The sequence below is a fragment of the Carcharhinus amblyrhynchos genome, chromosome 25 (assembly GCF_965287045.1).
Source record: "Carcharhinus amblyrhynchos chromosome 25, sCarAmb.v2.hapA, whole genome shotgun sequence".
In the NCBI taxonomy this organism is placed as follows: Eukaryota; Metazoa; Chordata; class Chondrichthyes; order Carcharhiniformes; family Carcharhinidae; genus Carcharhinus; species Carcharhinus amblyrhynchos.
Genome location: NC_137348.1, coordinates 19,901,815 through 19,916,615, shown reverse-complemented (window position 1 = coordinate 19,916,615; position 14,801 = coordinate 19,901,815). Strand labels below are relative to the sequence as shown.

Here is a 14,801-nt window from a genome sequence, read left to right as displayed (position 1 = left end):
CATTTAAAATACAAGATAGCAACTACAGTAGTCAAAAATAAATCATCCATTTACACAGACCAGACTGGATTTCAAAAGTAGGACTACAGGTAGGAGGCTAGGCACTAAAAGGGTAATGGTTATTTGGTTGAAAATGCCATTTGGTGGCAATCAAATTGTTAGTTTCAACAGAATGATGGCAGAAGGAAAGGTGGACAATTTCAGCATATATTGGAAACGTGAAAACTCAAGACTGTATCTTTTCATTTAATTTTAAACAAATCTGAAAGGTCACCACAACAAAACTGGTGGAAGATTCCAATTTATGCTCCTAACAAGTTCACCAGTGGAACTCTAGGTATGATTTTTCCTTTGATGTTAATGTCTACTCATTCTTGCAAGAAAAATATCTTTTATACTGTCACCACATTTTAGACTAGTCCATGTCAACTGACTGGTAGGTGCCAATCCCAATAAGTGAAAACAAAATGAATTGCTAGTTCTGCTGCCCAGTGTTTAGTTTTCCAAGCTGCCCTTTCTCAGGAATTTGATATTTAGCTGAAAATTTTACTGCAAACCTCAACTCCCTATATGCTTTCCATAAGTGCGGGAACAAGTAACTGCATCAGGGAAATTGCAACTAAAATCTCATCTGCTAATCAAAGAATTCAACCACAATTTCAGCAAGTCTAAAGGAATTTTAATTGGAAAGTATTGCACCTACAAATTATTCTCAAGCAAACACTGATCAGATCGTGTGTCAGTTGCTGTATCCAATCCAAGTTTATAACACCAAGGGAAATTAGTCGCTAAGGCCAATCAATGCATGTACAAATTACACGCCACAGCAATTTTTATACAAAAAGTGCATTAGTTCATATATCATATATATAATATATACACACACACACACACACGTTGCTCTTGCTTTCAACACGGATTCCTCATTTCACAATGGCAGGGTGAAGACAATACTGATGGAACATACTACAATAGCAACATTTTCTGCCTCCAAAAGGCTGCAAATAATTTATGCATCCATTTTTACATTTAGTGTGTTACAACCTTTTCCAATTTCTATACACAATACAGGGTTCCTTTTATAAAGGCTCCTTTGGAATGTTTATTTTTTTTTCTCTTTTGCATTAACCCAGGTAAATAAGAACTAACTGTACCATAACCTTGCCCTGCTGATTACATCTAGCATCAAATCCCTTGTTCCAGCGCCATTTCCAATCAACACTACTGTATTCTTAAACTGCAATAAAACCACATGATAATCATTAAACAATGGAAGAGATCTAAATGATTCAGTAACAGCATGTTTTACAATAATTAGAATATTTGAGAGAAACTTGAAAAGGGCTACAGTGGTATTTTTGGATCAATAAGCAGAAAACCAATTGCAATATTTATCTTGGTGTCTTGTTTTCCAATTTTTATTATTAGTGTAATTCCTGTCTTGCAGGTTTCCAGTTTTTATTAATCCAAATGAATCAATTATAAAAATGTAAGTGCCATTTAAAAAAAAATTCAATTTGGTCCATGATACCGAGTTCAAAAGCAGTTACAGATGCCACTTGCTGGCCTCCTGTATAACCATGAGTATATGAGGGAAAAAGCATAAGTTCAGTCAAATATTCCACTCATCCTAGTGTTAACAGTAGAAAAGAAAATCATAACTTAAGAAAAATGCCTGGAAGCATTTGTTAATGCTTGTCCACGAAGGAGGAGTGCAAAGACGTGAGTATGACAGCATGTCACTTCAAACAGTGTTTCATTCAAATCAGTTCAGGACTGTAATAAAGCTACAGGACCAAAAAGAATTGTTCCTCTTGCATGTGTAGAAACGACAGTATTTCAAACCCATAATATCTGCTTTTTCTCAATGAATTTCATTCCCCATAGGAGAACAATTTCATTTGCATTTAAAAGATATATTAATATAAAGTACCAGTACTATTAAATACTTGTAAACAGCTGGAAAACTTATAGTCCTGTAATTAAAACACTGTCATAACAGTGACTGAAAACACTAATAAGGATATCTTATTATCAATATTTGCAGCGTTCAATGAGTTATGTTGATAGTTCTTTAAACGTGCACGTTCCAGACGTTGCTGTTGGTTCATTGCCAATGAGGGGGAGGTCGACTGGTTATCGATGGACGTACAATACCTTTAGGAGTAGGTTTTGACCCAAACCAAGACATCTACAACATGAAAAGGATAATATTAGGAAACCACTCAACAGCATTCATTAAAAAAAATGGATACAGGTAAGACTGAGTGGGAATAGATGATGCCCTACCTTATATTCTAATGATTCCTTTAGCAAGTTCTCTTCTTCACGTGTAAAGTTAAGTAGCATGGATACTGCTTTTACCAGCTGATAGGCCTGTAACAGAACATAATGCAAGCTGATATTCTCTCCCATTCAACAGACTATTTGAAACTTTCACACAAGTTTCTACAAGAAAAATACTACTCCTGAATTAACAAGGAAATACTCCAAAAGATTCCTATAATTCACAAATAATTCTGAATGTAGTTTCAGTATTTTACAATTGAAAACTGAGTTTTAACGAAAACCCTCTCTAAATGTCTCAAGTTAAAAAGAAAGTAGCGTTCCAGGATACAGTTCTACCAAGGCCTCATCATTATTCTACTGAAAATTGTATTCCATTGTGCAGATTAAAAATTACTTGCCATTTGGCTTCCTGATCCTAGGCAACGTCTTCTTTACATTACTGAAGCTGGTCACCAGAAAACAGCCTAACCTTTGCTTCTATAGGTGGAAGTCAATTGGAATTTGGGGCCTGGATATTTTTGAGACCATGATTGACGCAAAAGGCAGTTTTCTAATTTGAAAAAATTGGGGAAAGGCAAGCTCTTTTCCAACAATACTTTGAAAGGCAGTACTGCAAGTCACTTGTGTGCTTCTCAAGCTTTATGTTTTTAAGTCTTACATGGCCTCCTCCTGCTTCTATCTTCTATGTTTCTATAACACTGGAGGCGAGTGGGATCAAAGGTTATGGGGAGAAAGGAGGATTAGGCTATTGAGTTGGATGATCAGTCATGATAGCGATGCATGGAAGAGCAGGCTCAAAAAGCCAAATAGCCTCCTCCAGCTGCTATCTTCTATATTTCTATATGTCTATAACTACAGTTAAAGGCCCTGTTGGTAAAATCAGACCACCTCTGTCCAGGTCTCACTCAGGATTAAACTACTGATAGGAAAAACTGCAATTACTTTGCTGCAAGTTCCTGAATGCTGCTGTGCAAATGATGACACTGCATCAACGTCAAGCATACTTGCCACTCCACAACAATCTTTTCCTTGTACAAGGCCTTCAGTTGATCGCAGTTGTATCAGGTTTTTCCACACAGGTGATAGGCACTTCCCTTGTACAAGGAAGGATCAGCTGATGGATATGCATAACAGCCATAACTATCAGCAAATGCTTCAGAGATCTGGTTCTTTTTATTTTCAATAAATGCAGACTTTGAGGAGACATGATTGAGGTCTTTTTTTCCATTTATTGGTTAGAGGGATGTGGGTGTTGGTAGTGAGCTACCTTCTTGAACCACTGCAATCCATGTGATATAGTTTCACCAACAGTGCTGTTAGGGGAGGAGTTCCATGAGCTTAACCCAGTGACAGTGAAGGAATGGTGATATAATTCCAAGTCAGGATGGTAGTGTCCCCATGCAAATGCTGCCTTATGTTTCAAGGTGGTAGAGGTCACAGATAAATGGAAGGTGCAATCAAAAAGAGAATATATAAAATCTATAAAATAATGGCAGAGCCACATTGAGGTAGAGAGATTGGAAAGAATTGGGAGAATTGGTGTGGCTCACAAAAGCATTGGGGAGATATTAGGAAGTACTTAACTTCCCAAAAACACTGATCTCTAGAGTAGGCTAGTGCTGGATGTGGAATTAATGCAAAACTCTCAAAAAAGGAGCTGGTCAAATCATTGGAGATGGTGAACTAATAAGGGCCAGTGGAACTTGTGGTATGACCTACATGGAGGAATTTCCTTGGTTTTACTTTAATTAGCAGTAAGATTTTTCTTTGTCTCTCCCAGAAAGTTATATGACTACTGGGGAGGATAATGTGATGAGGCTGCTAGTGTACAGAGGTTGCAGCATTTCAGGATAGAGTTAGCTTGAAGTACTAGCTGGCCTTAACATTTTCCATATATTCCACTTTTGATTCCTAGCCTATGTCACAGGTAGTGCAGAATCATATCTCTGTATTCTACAGGCTGCTTCATCATTTAAAATATTAACAGATCTGCATTTTAACACACAAAACATAAATAAAGGCTTTCTCATAACTCACCTCAGATTCTCGCACAGACATGAATTTAAGGAGAACGTGTTTAAGATATTCAAAATTTATCTCCCTGGCGTCATTAAGGTCTGAATTGTTTACAACTGTGGTGGAATTATTGATGCTGGCTGGTGGCTCAAAGATAGATTTCTCCCGGACTTCGGCAGTCTCCAATTCTGGCTTCATTTTCTTTAATTGAAAAGATTTAATATGCATCAATTCTAACACCATATTTCTTTACAAAAAATAAAAAGAGTTTTCAGCTGCCAATATTGCTATTTTCTGTGTCTGGAATATCATGTGCGGAAACACATTACTGTGTTTGAGTTTTCAATTCGAGTTACCGAGAAATCTATGCATATAGAATTTCTGTTTGCCTAATAGGGATATTTCCAGTTTATTAAAATCCAAAGAGCATAGGCATGTTAAAAACAAATGCGGAAAGACCCTCGCATGTGTATAAGGCTACTGCTGAAGCTTACCTAACTAAAGTTGCACAGCTTATCAAAGCATAGCAGTCACTGCCCAGCTTGTCAAATGAAGAGCGGGAACAAAGTAGCTTGTTGCTTAAACAAATACAATTATTTTGTAGAAACTCTCAAATAAATTTACAACACGGTACGTTGGAGCTGATGCCCATTAATGCATTTCAAACATTAAAGCTCAAAATTAATTTCACTTATTAAAAAATCCTTCGATTGCATGAACAGGTGAAAAATGAAAACAAAGTTCAAATTCATTAGATTTAATGAACAGTTTAAAACAGGTAAACATTACGGCACGGCAGCACCATGGTTAGCACTGCTGCCTCACACCGCCAGGGGCCCAGGTTCAATTCCCACCTCAGGTCACCACGTGTGGAGTTTGCTTGTTCTCCCCATGTCTGGACAGGTTTCTTCTGGGTGTTCCAGTTTCCTCCCATAGCCAAAGACGTGTAGGTTAGGTCAATTGGCAAATGGGGTTACAGGAATAGGGCTTGGATAGGACTGTGGTCGGTGCAGACCTCAATGGCTGAATTACCTCTGTCTGCACTGTATGCTTACCATTATTTGGACTTTCTATGAAAAAAAACTAAAACAACAAATGACAACAGCAAATACAAAAGCCAAAATCTGCAGATGCTGGAAATATGAAATAAAACAGAAAATGCAGTATCTGTGCAGAGGAGTTACCATTTCATTTGCCGGAAATTTAACTGACCTGAAATATTTCTCTCTACAGATGCTGTCTGACCTGCAGAGACTAAATTATGGTTGTCAAACAAAAAGATAGCTCTATTAATTAGTGGCCTTTCTTGAATTAAAACTAGGTCATGAAAAAATATTAGAAATGTATTCTGGGAACAATTCTCCAGACAAATGTTATTTCAGTATCAGGTTAAGTTGTTAAGCTGCAGGCATCAGCCAACCAGTTTAGGATGGTGCACTTGCAAAACGTGTGACTATTTCTGACCCATTTTCTGGCGCAATCTGTTGAAAAGAAAAAAATTGTATTTAATTTGTTTCGAAGAATGTAATTTGATGCAAAATCTTTACCAGTTCTTTCTGTAGGGTCTTTTTCAGTTCTGTTAGCCTCTGTAGTAGTTGTTTGATAGTCTAAGGAAGGAAATATATAAAATATAAAGTCTGTAGTGATGATCACTTAAATCATTTGATAAAATGATTTTGATTTAAAATTCTAAAACACTAAAATGCCAAGGAAATGATTCTATAAAATCATTAGCATACATTTTAAATTTGTTGGATCTGACTGAAGGAGGTTGAGAGTTTATGACCCCAAAGAATGAGAGAACATAGAACATTACAGCGCTGTACAGGCCCTTCGGCCCTCGATGTTGCGCCGACCTGTGAAACCAATCTAAAGTCCATCTAACCTAAACTATTCCAATATCAGAAGAAACAGGTTTAATGTATCTTGGTGAAGGGGTAGGAAACTAATAAGTCTGACCAAGGTCCACACCTTGGGAGACTCGGTCAGGTTTGATGCTGTTCTGACATCACGTTAATATGGATACATTTTCTGGGGAGAGGGTGCAGCATGATTCAGGCATAGGGCCTGATAATAATATGTTAATATATTTATATGATGTTCTCAATGTTCATAGAATCATAGAACCCTACAGTGCATAAACAGGCCCTTCAGCCATCGAGTGTGATTGGAAAACGGCTAATGTTACGCCGTTGTTTAAGAAGAGTGCCAGGCAAAAGGCAGGGAATTATAGGCCGGTTAGTTTAACGTCTGTGGTAGGTAAAATGTTAGAATCCGTCATTAAGGAGGAAATTGCGAGGCATCTTGAAGGGAATTGCTTGATAGGGCAGACGCAATACGGTTTCATTAAAGGGAAGTCGTGTCTGACAAATTTACTGGAGTTCTATGAGGATGTGTCTAGGGCGGTGGATAGAGGAGAGCCAGTGGATGTGGTCTTTCTGGATTTTCAGAAGGCGTTTGATAAGGTACCTCACAAGAGGTTACTGCAGAAGGTCAGAGGACATGGAGTTGGGGGTAGGGTGTTAGCGTGGATAGAGGATTGGTTGTCAAATAGGAGGCAGAGAGTGGGGGTCAATGGGTGCTATTCGGATTGGCGGTTGGTGACTAGTGGGGTGCCCCAGGGGTCGGTGCTGGGGCCTCAGCTATTTACCATTTATATAGATGATCTGGAGGAGGGAACCGAGTGTAGGGTGTCGAAATTTGCTGATGACACCAAGATTGGGGGAAAGGCAAATTGTGCGGAGGGTGTGGAGAGTCTGCAGAAGGATCTGGATAGGCTGGGCGAATGGGCCAGGAAATGGCAAATGGAATTTAATGTTGGCAAGTGTGAGGTGGTCCACTTTGGTAGGAAGAATGGTAGAAAGGACTATTACTTACGTGGCGAAAAACTGCAGCAGGCGACGGTGCAGAGGGACCTCGGGGTCCTTGTGCATGAGTCGCAAAAACCCAGCCTGCAGGTGCAGCAGGTGGTCAGGAAGGCGAATGGGATGCTGGCCTTCATAGCGAGGGGGATTGAATATAAAAGTAGGGAGGTCTTGCTGCAGCTGTATAGGGCATTGGTGAGGCCGCAGCTGGAGTACTGTGTGCAGTTTTGGGCGCCGCACCTGCGCAAGGATATTTTGGCCTTGGAGGGAGTGCAGAGGAGGTTTACTAGGCTGATACTGGAGTTGAGGGGGTTGAGCTATGAGGAGAGGCTGAATAAACTAGGATTGTACTCGTTAGAGTTTAGAAGAATGAGGGGAGATCTCATTGAGACGTATAAGATGATGAATGGGATGGATAGGATAGAGGTGGAGAGACTCTTCCCGCTCAAAAAAGACAGTAGGACTAGGGGGCACAGCCTCAAGATAAAGGGGGGGCGGTTTAGAACGGAGTTGAGGAGGAACTTCTTCACTCAAAGGGTGGTGAATATCTGGAATTCTCTGCCCGTTGAAGTGGTGGAGGCTGCCTCGCTAAATATTTTTAAGAAGCGGGTTGATGGGTTTTTGATAAGAGAGGGGATTAAGGGTTATGGGGAGAGGGCGGGAAAGTGGAACTGAGCCACGACAGATCAGCCATGATCTTATTGAATGGCGGGGCAGGCTCGAAGGGCCAGATGGCCTACTCCTGCTCCTATTTCTTATGTTCTTATGAACACAATCCCACCCAGGCCCTACCCCCTTATCCCTACATATTATACCCACTAATCTCTCTAACCTACAAATCCCTGGACCCTAAGGGGCAATTTCTTAGCATGGTCAACCAACCTAACCCACACATCTTTGAACTGTGGGAGGAAACTGGAGTACCCGGAGGAAACCGACGCAGAAACGAGGAGAATGTGCAAACTCCACACAGACAGTGACCCGAGCCGGGAATTGAACGCAGGAACCTGGAGCTGTGAAACAGCAGCGCAATGTTCAAAGGAGGTGGGGGCAGGGGTTGGGATATTTGTGTTTATGATGATGTAAAATGCGATTTTGGCCTTCTTGCAATATTTTCTGCACCCTCCACCAAACCCTTCTCCGAAAGTCCCATCCTGTCTTTACCACATAGAAGAAATTAACCTGGCCTCAGAAACATTGCCAACATAATTTCCTCTAAGTAGGCAGAGTCTCTCAGCACAGTTATCCTTGCTTATGAGGGGCTCATTTGCCACTAAAACACTGAAATAAACTGCTGTACGATAAACAACAAAAAAAAATGAGTATATGTCTCATCATAGGTAGGTTATTTAAGTAACAGCAAAGCTGGTAAGGGTGGCACGGTAGCACAGTGGTTAGCACTGCTGCTTCACAGCTCTAGGGACCTGGGTTCGATTCCTGGCTTGGGTCACTGTCTGTGTGGAGTTTGCACATTCTCCTCGTGTCTGTGTGGGTTTCGTCTGGGTGCTCCGGTTTCCTCCCACAGTCTAAAGATGTGCGGGTTAGGGTGATTGGCCATGCTAAAATTGCCCCTTAGTGTTCTGAGGTGTAGGTAAGAGGGATTAGTGGGTAAATATGTAGGGATATGGAAGTAGGGCCTGGGTGGGATTGTGGTCGGCGCAGACTCGATGGGTCGAATGGCCTCTTTCTGTACTGTACGGTTTCTATGATTTCTGATCAAACACTCCCCAGAGTAGTAGTAGTCAGCGCAAATATTCCTCAGCTATTCTCAGAGACATAGAATTACATAGTATCTCCTGGGATGAGTAACATAACAAGGTTAGCAATGATTCAGGAGACAAAATTCAAATTGCTCAATGGAAGTTGGTGAGATTTAAATTCAAGTATTAAATCTGGAATTAAAAGTGAATGACAGTAATGGGCACCATGATTATTGTTAAAAGCAATCTGGTTCACTAATGCCCTTTAAGGGAAGAAATCTGCCACCTTTATGCAGTTTGGTATATGCAATTTCCAACCCATAGCGTGGTTGAATCTTAACTGGATTCAAACAGCCTAGCAAGCCACTCGGCTACACCAAACCATTGCTCCTTCAATAAAAGTGAAAGGGGACCAAATTACAGGCCAGTGAGCCTAACATCTGTCAGGAGGAAAATACTAAAAGCTATTATTAAAAATGTTACAACTTGACACTTGGAAAAATTCAAGACAAATCAGGCAAAGTCAATATGGTTTTTGTGAAGAAAATAATATTTAACCAATTTATTGGAATTCTTTGAAGTCACCTGCTTTATGGACAAAAGGGAATTGGTGGATTTACTGAACTTTGACTTCCAGAAGGCATTTACCACATCAAAGATTATTGCAGAAAATAAGAGCTCATGGTAAAGCAGGTGACATATTGGCATGGATAGAAGATAGATTAGCTAACAGGAAAGTTGGCATAAATAGGTCTTTTTCTGGTTGGCAGGATTAACAAGTGGTGTGCCACAGGGATCAGTCCTTAGGTCTCAATTTTTTACACTTTATGTAAATGACTTGGATAAAGGGACCAAAGTTATGGTTGTGAAATTTGCTGATGACACAAAGGTAGGTAGGAAAGTAAATATGAAGAAAACAAAAGGGGGCAGAGAGACATGGATAGGTTAAACGAGTGGGCAAAGATCTGGCCAATGAAGGAAATAGGAAAAAGTTCCTATTTTGGCAGGAAAAATAAAAACTTATCTAAATGGTGAAAGATTGCAGAGCTCAGAGATCGAGTGTGATCTGGGTATCCTAATGCATGAATCACAAAAGGCTAGCATGCAGGTAATTAGGAAAGCTGACAGAATGGACAGCATGGTGGCACAGTTGCTAGCACTGCTGCCTCAAACGCCAGGCACCTGTGTTCAATTCCCAGCTTGGGTCATTGTCTGTGCAGAGTCTGCACGTTCTCCCTGTGTTTTTTCTGGGTGCTTCGGTTTCCTCCCACAGTCCAAAAGACATGCTGGTAAGGTGCATCGGTTGTGCTAAATTCTCCCTCAGTGTACTTGAATATGTGCTGGAGTGTTGAGAACAGGGGATTTTCACAGTGACTTAATTGCAGTGTTAATGTAAGCCTACTTGTGACAATAATAAATAAACTTAAAGAATGTTTGATGGGAATTGATTTCAAAATCAGGGAGGTTATAATTCAGTTGCACAGGGCACTGGTGGTATCAGAACTGGAGTACTAAAATGGATGGTAAATGCATTAGTAGCAGTTCAGAGATTTATTAAATTAGTACTAGAATTGGGCCAGTTGCTTATGTTCACTAGAGTTTAGAAGAGTAAGAGGTGACTTGATTGAAACTTTTAAGATCCCGAGGCATCTTGATAGGGTGGATATAGACAGGATGTTTCCTCTTGTGGTAAAATCTAGAACTAGGGCTTAAAAAAAGTCACTCATTTAAGACCAAGACAAGGAGAACTTTTTTCTGAGGGGCATACACTTTTGGAACTCATTTCTCAGTGCAAGCAATTTTTTGAATGTTTTTAAGGCACAGTTAGGTTCTTGATTAACAAAGGGGTAAAAGTTCAGGGCTAGGGAGGAATGTGGGTTTGAAGTTACAATCAGATTAGCCATGGTATTATTGAACGGTGGAGCAGGATGGAGGGGCCAAGCGAGCTATTTTTGCTTTTAATTCATAAGCTTGCTACAAAAAAAAAACATACAGACGACCCTGTATCAACCTACGCATCTGATATAACAAAGGCACACCCAATTCAGTTGACCCTACAAATTAATCTTCTTAACATGGTCAGGAGCTTCAAGTTGCTTGGTGTCCAGATCACCAACAACCTGTCCTGTTCCTTCAATGCTGATGCTATAGTTAAGAAAGCCCACCAATGCCTCTACTTCCTCAGGAGGCTAGGGAAACTTGGTGTGTCCACTACGACCCTCACCAACTTTTGCAGACGCACCATAGAAAGCATTCTTTGATTGTATCAAATCTTATTATGGCTCCTGCTTTGTCCAAGACCGCGAGTTATGTCAAAAGGTCATGAACGAAGCCCAATTTATCATGCAAATGTCTCCCATTCATAGACTCTGTCTACATTTCCTGCTGTTTTGGAAAACCAACATAATCAACGACCCCACGCAACCTAGACATACTCTCTTCCACTTTCTTCCGTCAAGAAAAAGATACAAATTCTAAGGACACGTACCTTCATAGCGAGGGGGATTGAATATAAAAGTAGGGAGGTCTTGCTGCAGCTGTATAGGGCATTGGTGAGGCCGCAGCTGGAGTACTGTGTGCAGTTTTGGGCGCCGCACCTGCGCAAGGATATTTTGGCCCTGGAGGGAGTGCAGAGGAGGTTTACTAGGCTGATACCGGAGTTGAGGGGATTGAGCTATGAGGAGAGGCTGAATAAACTAGGATTGTACTCGTTAGAGTTTAGAAGAATGAGGGGAGATCTCATTGAGACGTATAAGATGATGAATGGGATGGATAGGATAGAGGTGGAGAGACTCTTCCAGCTCAAAAAAGACAGTAGGACTAGGGGGCACAGCCTCAAGATAAAGGGGAGGCGGTTTAGAATGGAGTTGAGGAGGAACTTCTTCACTCAAAGGGTGGTGAATCTCTGGAATTCTCTGCCCGTTGAAGTGGTGGAGGCTGCCTCGCTAAATATTTTTAAGAAGCGGGTTGATGGGTTCTTGATAAGAGAGGGGATTAAGGGTTATGGGGAGAGGGCGGGAAAGTGGAACTGAGCCACGACAGATCAGCCATGATCTTATTTGAATGGCGGGGCAGGCTCGAAGGGCTAGACGGCCTACTCCTGCTCCTATTTCTTATGTTCTTATGTTCTTATGTACCAATCGACTCACAAACAGCTTCGTCTCTGCTGCCATCAGACTTTTGAACTTCTTAAGTTGATCTTTCTCTACACCCTAGTTATGACTGCAGTACTACATTCTACACCCTCTCCTTTCCTTCTCTATGGTATGCTTTGTCTGTACAGCGCACAAGAAACAATTTTTTCAATGTAAACACATACGACAATAATAAATCAAATCAAATGTGGAGACTTGCGCCAAAGTTGGGAGTGCTATCCCACAAACTAATCAAGCAACTGCCTGACAATTATACCCACTGAATCTGTTCTTATAATCAACGTCCCAGATGCTTCCATCACCATCCTGGAGTGTGTCTGGTTGCATGGGCAGGGCACACTGACCAGAGGTAATGGCACAATGGTCTACAGTTGGGAGGGAGTGGCCCTGAGAATCTTCAGCATTGACTCCAGACCCCACTGAAGTCTGATGACATCAGATCAAATACACAACCCACCTGCTGATTGCCATCAACCTTTGTCCACTCAACTGAGGAATCAATACTCCTTCAAGTTGAACACTACTTGGAAGTACTGAGAATGTACTCTGGGTGGGGGTCTTCAATCATAGCACCAGTTAAATTTGTAATTCTAGGTGGTAGAAGTCGCAATGGCAGCAAATGCATGCAAACACCACCACAACCAAGTATGCCTCCAAGCCAAACTCGGTTGTGGTGGTGTTCGCATGCATTTGTTGCCATTGTGACTTCTACCACCTAGAATGGTGATAGAATACGCCATCCCAATTTGGAACTAAATCATTGTTCTATTAGATCTACTCATATGCCTTAGCTTTTCCAAACAATAGCGGCACCTTGTTCAAATTTACCGATGATGACAGAGGCCTTTAGCACGTGGAGACTTTCCAAAGGGAAAAGATTTGACTATGTTTTTGCATGGAAAATAGGAGCATATTAAGTCACATTTTTTCAATGGTATCACGAAGTGTTATCAGGCAGATTGGTATTTGTTTAGAAACCAAAGCTTTCAAAGCACAAAATCCTGCTCTGTAATATATTCCCATCTTTCAACTCAATATTTTGATGAATGATTATAGTCAAAAGGTCATCACCATTCAAAACTTACTAGATTTAATCAATATGATATAGGAAATTTTGATTTTGTGGCATTATTTATCATGTTGATCAAGAAACTGTCTGTCTGTCTTAAAGACATTCAATGACCTGGCCGCCACAGCCCCCTGTAGCAATGACTCCTAGAGATTCATCACTCTGTCTGAAGAAATTCCTCTTCATTTCAGTTTTAAAGGAGCGTCCCTTCACTCTGGGGTTGTGCCCTCGAGTTCTAGTCTCTCCCACTAGTGGAAACATTCCATGTCCACGCTATCTAGGCCTCTCAGCTGCAAGTTTGAATTAGATCCCCCCCATTATCCTTTTAACCTCCATTGAGTATAGACGCAGACTCCTCAACCTCTTCTCATTGGGCACACCCTTTATTCCTGGGATCATTCTTATGAACCTCCTCTAGATCCCCTCCAAGGCCAACATATCCTTCCTTAGGTATGGGACCCAAAACTGCTCACAATATTCCAAATGGGGTCTGACCAGAGCCTTTTACAGCCTCAGCAGTGCATTCCTGCTTTTGTATTCTACCTCTCTGGAAATGAATGCTATCTTGAATTTGCCTTCCTAATCCCACTGAACCTGTATGTTAACCTTAAGTTCTGAACAAGATCTCCCAAGTCCTTTTGTCCTTCAGATTTCTGAAACCCTTCCCTGTTTAGAAAGTAGTCTATGCTTCTATTCTTCCTACCAAGTACATAACCTCACACTTTCCCACATTGTATTCCATCTACCATTTCTTTGTCCACTCTCCTAGCTTGCCCAAGTCATTCTGCAGTCTCCCCACTTCCTCAACATTACCTGTGCCTCTACATATCTTTGTATCATCTGCAAATTTAGCAACCATACCCTCAGTTCCATCTTCCAGATCATTAACATATATAGTGAAAAGTTGTGGTCGTAACACTAACCCCTGTGGAACACCACTAGTCACCGGTTGCCATCCTGATCCCCACTCTCTGCCTTCTGTCTGTCAGCCAATCTTCTGTCTAGTACTTTGCCTCTAACACCATTGGCTCTTAGCTTATTTAGCAGCCTCATGTAAGGCATCTTGTCAAAGGCTTTCTGGAAATCCAAATAAATCACATCCACTGGCAGTCCTTTGTCAAATTTTTTCATTACTTCCTCAAAGAATTCTAATAGATTTGTCAGACATGATCTCTCTTTGACAAAACCATGCTCACTTAGCCCTATTTTACCATGCATTTCCAAGTCCACAATTTCATTCTTAATAATGGACTCCTAGATTTTACCACGACCGAGGTCAGGCTAACTGTCCTATAATTTCCCACCTTCTGCTTCCCTCCTTTCTTAAATTCATGGCTTCATCTTGTTATCCTACTTTCCTCCAATCTCCAAAACATCCTTTCATTGTTTGTATCTTTGGAGGCAGTATTTGTAACGAATAATCTGAACCAAATGTGTTGGTGTTCTCATCTCTTTCTGTACATATATATGGAAAAATGATTTCTCTGTACTGTATCAATCCTTAATAATTTGTTACATTGTTTGCAAAAATGGGAGAAATCATCAATAAAAATATATTTCTAAAACAAAAGACCACCCTTTAAGGCAGAGGTGAGGAGAATCTTTTTCGCTTACACTTATTAGTATGTGGAATTCTCTTCCTTAGAAAGCAGTGGCGGTTAGGTCGATAAATTTATTGAAGGCTGAGATAGATAAGGGTCATGTAGGA

General features: G+C 40.8%; 1 protein-coding gene across 3 annotated transcripts in view; it reads right to left on the bottom strand.

Moving 5' to 3' along the window:
- Window positions 1-657: 657 nt before the first annotated feature.
- Window positions 658-14,801, bottom strand: part of golga1 (golgin A1) — a 66,770-nt gene continuing 52,626 nt past the window's right edge. For all 3 annotated transcript variants that reach the window (XM_080212415.1, XM_080212416.1, XM_080212417.1), the window contains exons 20-23: window positions 5,853-5,912; window positions 4,327-4,506; window positions 2,290-2,376; window positions 658-2,191 (exon numbers count right to left, since the gene is read on the bottom strand). In XM_080212415.1, coding sequence (XP_080068541.1) covers window positions 2,108-2,191; window positions 2,290-2,376; window positions 4,327-4,506; window positions 5,853-5,912 — 411 coding nt within the window. In that variant the 3' untranslated portion in view covers window positions 658-2,107. The remainder of the gene's footprint in view (window positions 2,192-2,289; window positions 2,377-4,326; window positions 4,507-5,852; window positions 5,913-14,801) is intronic.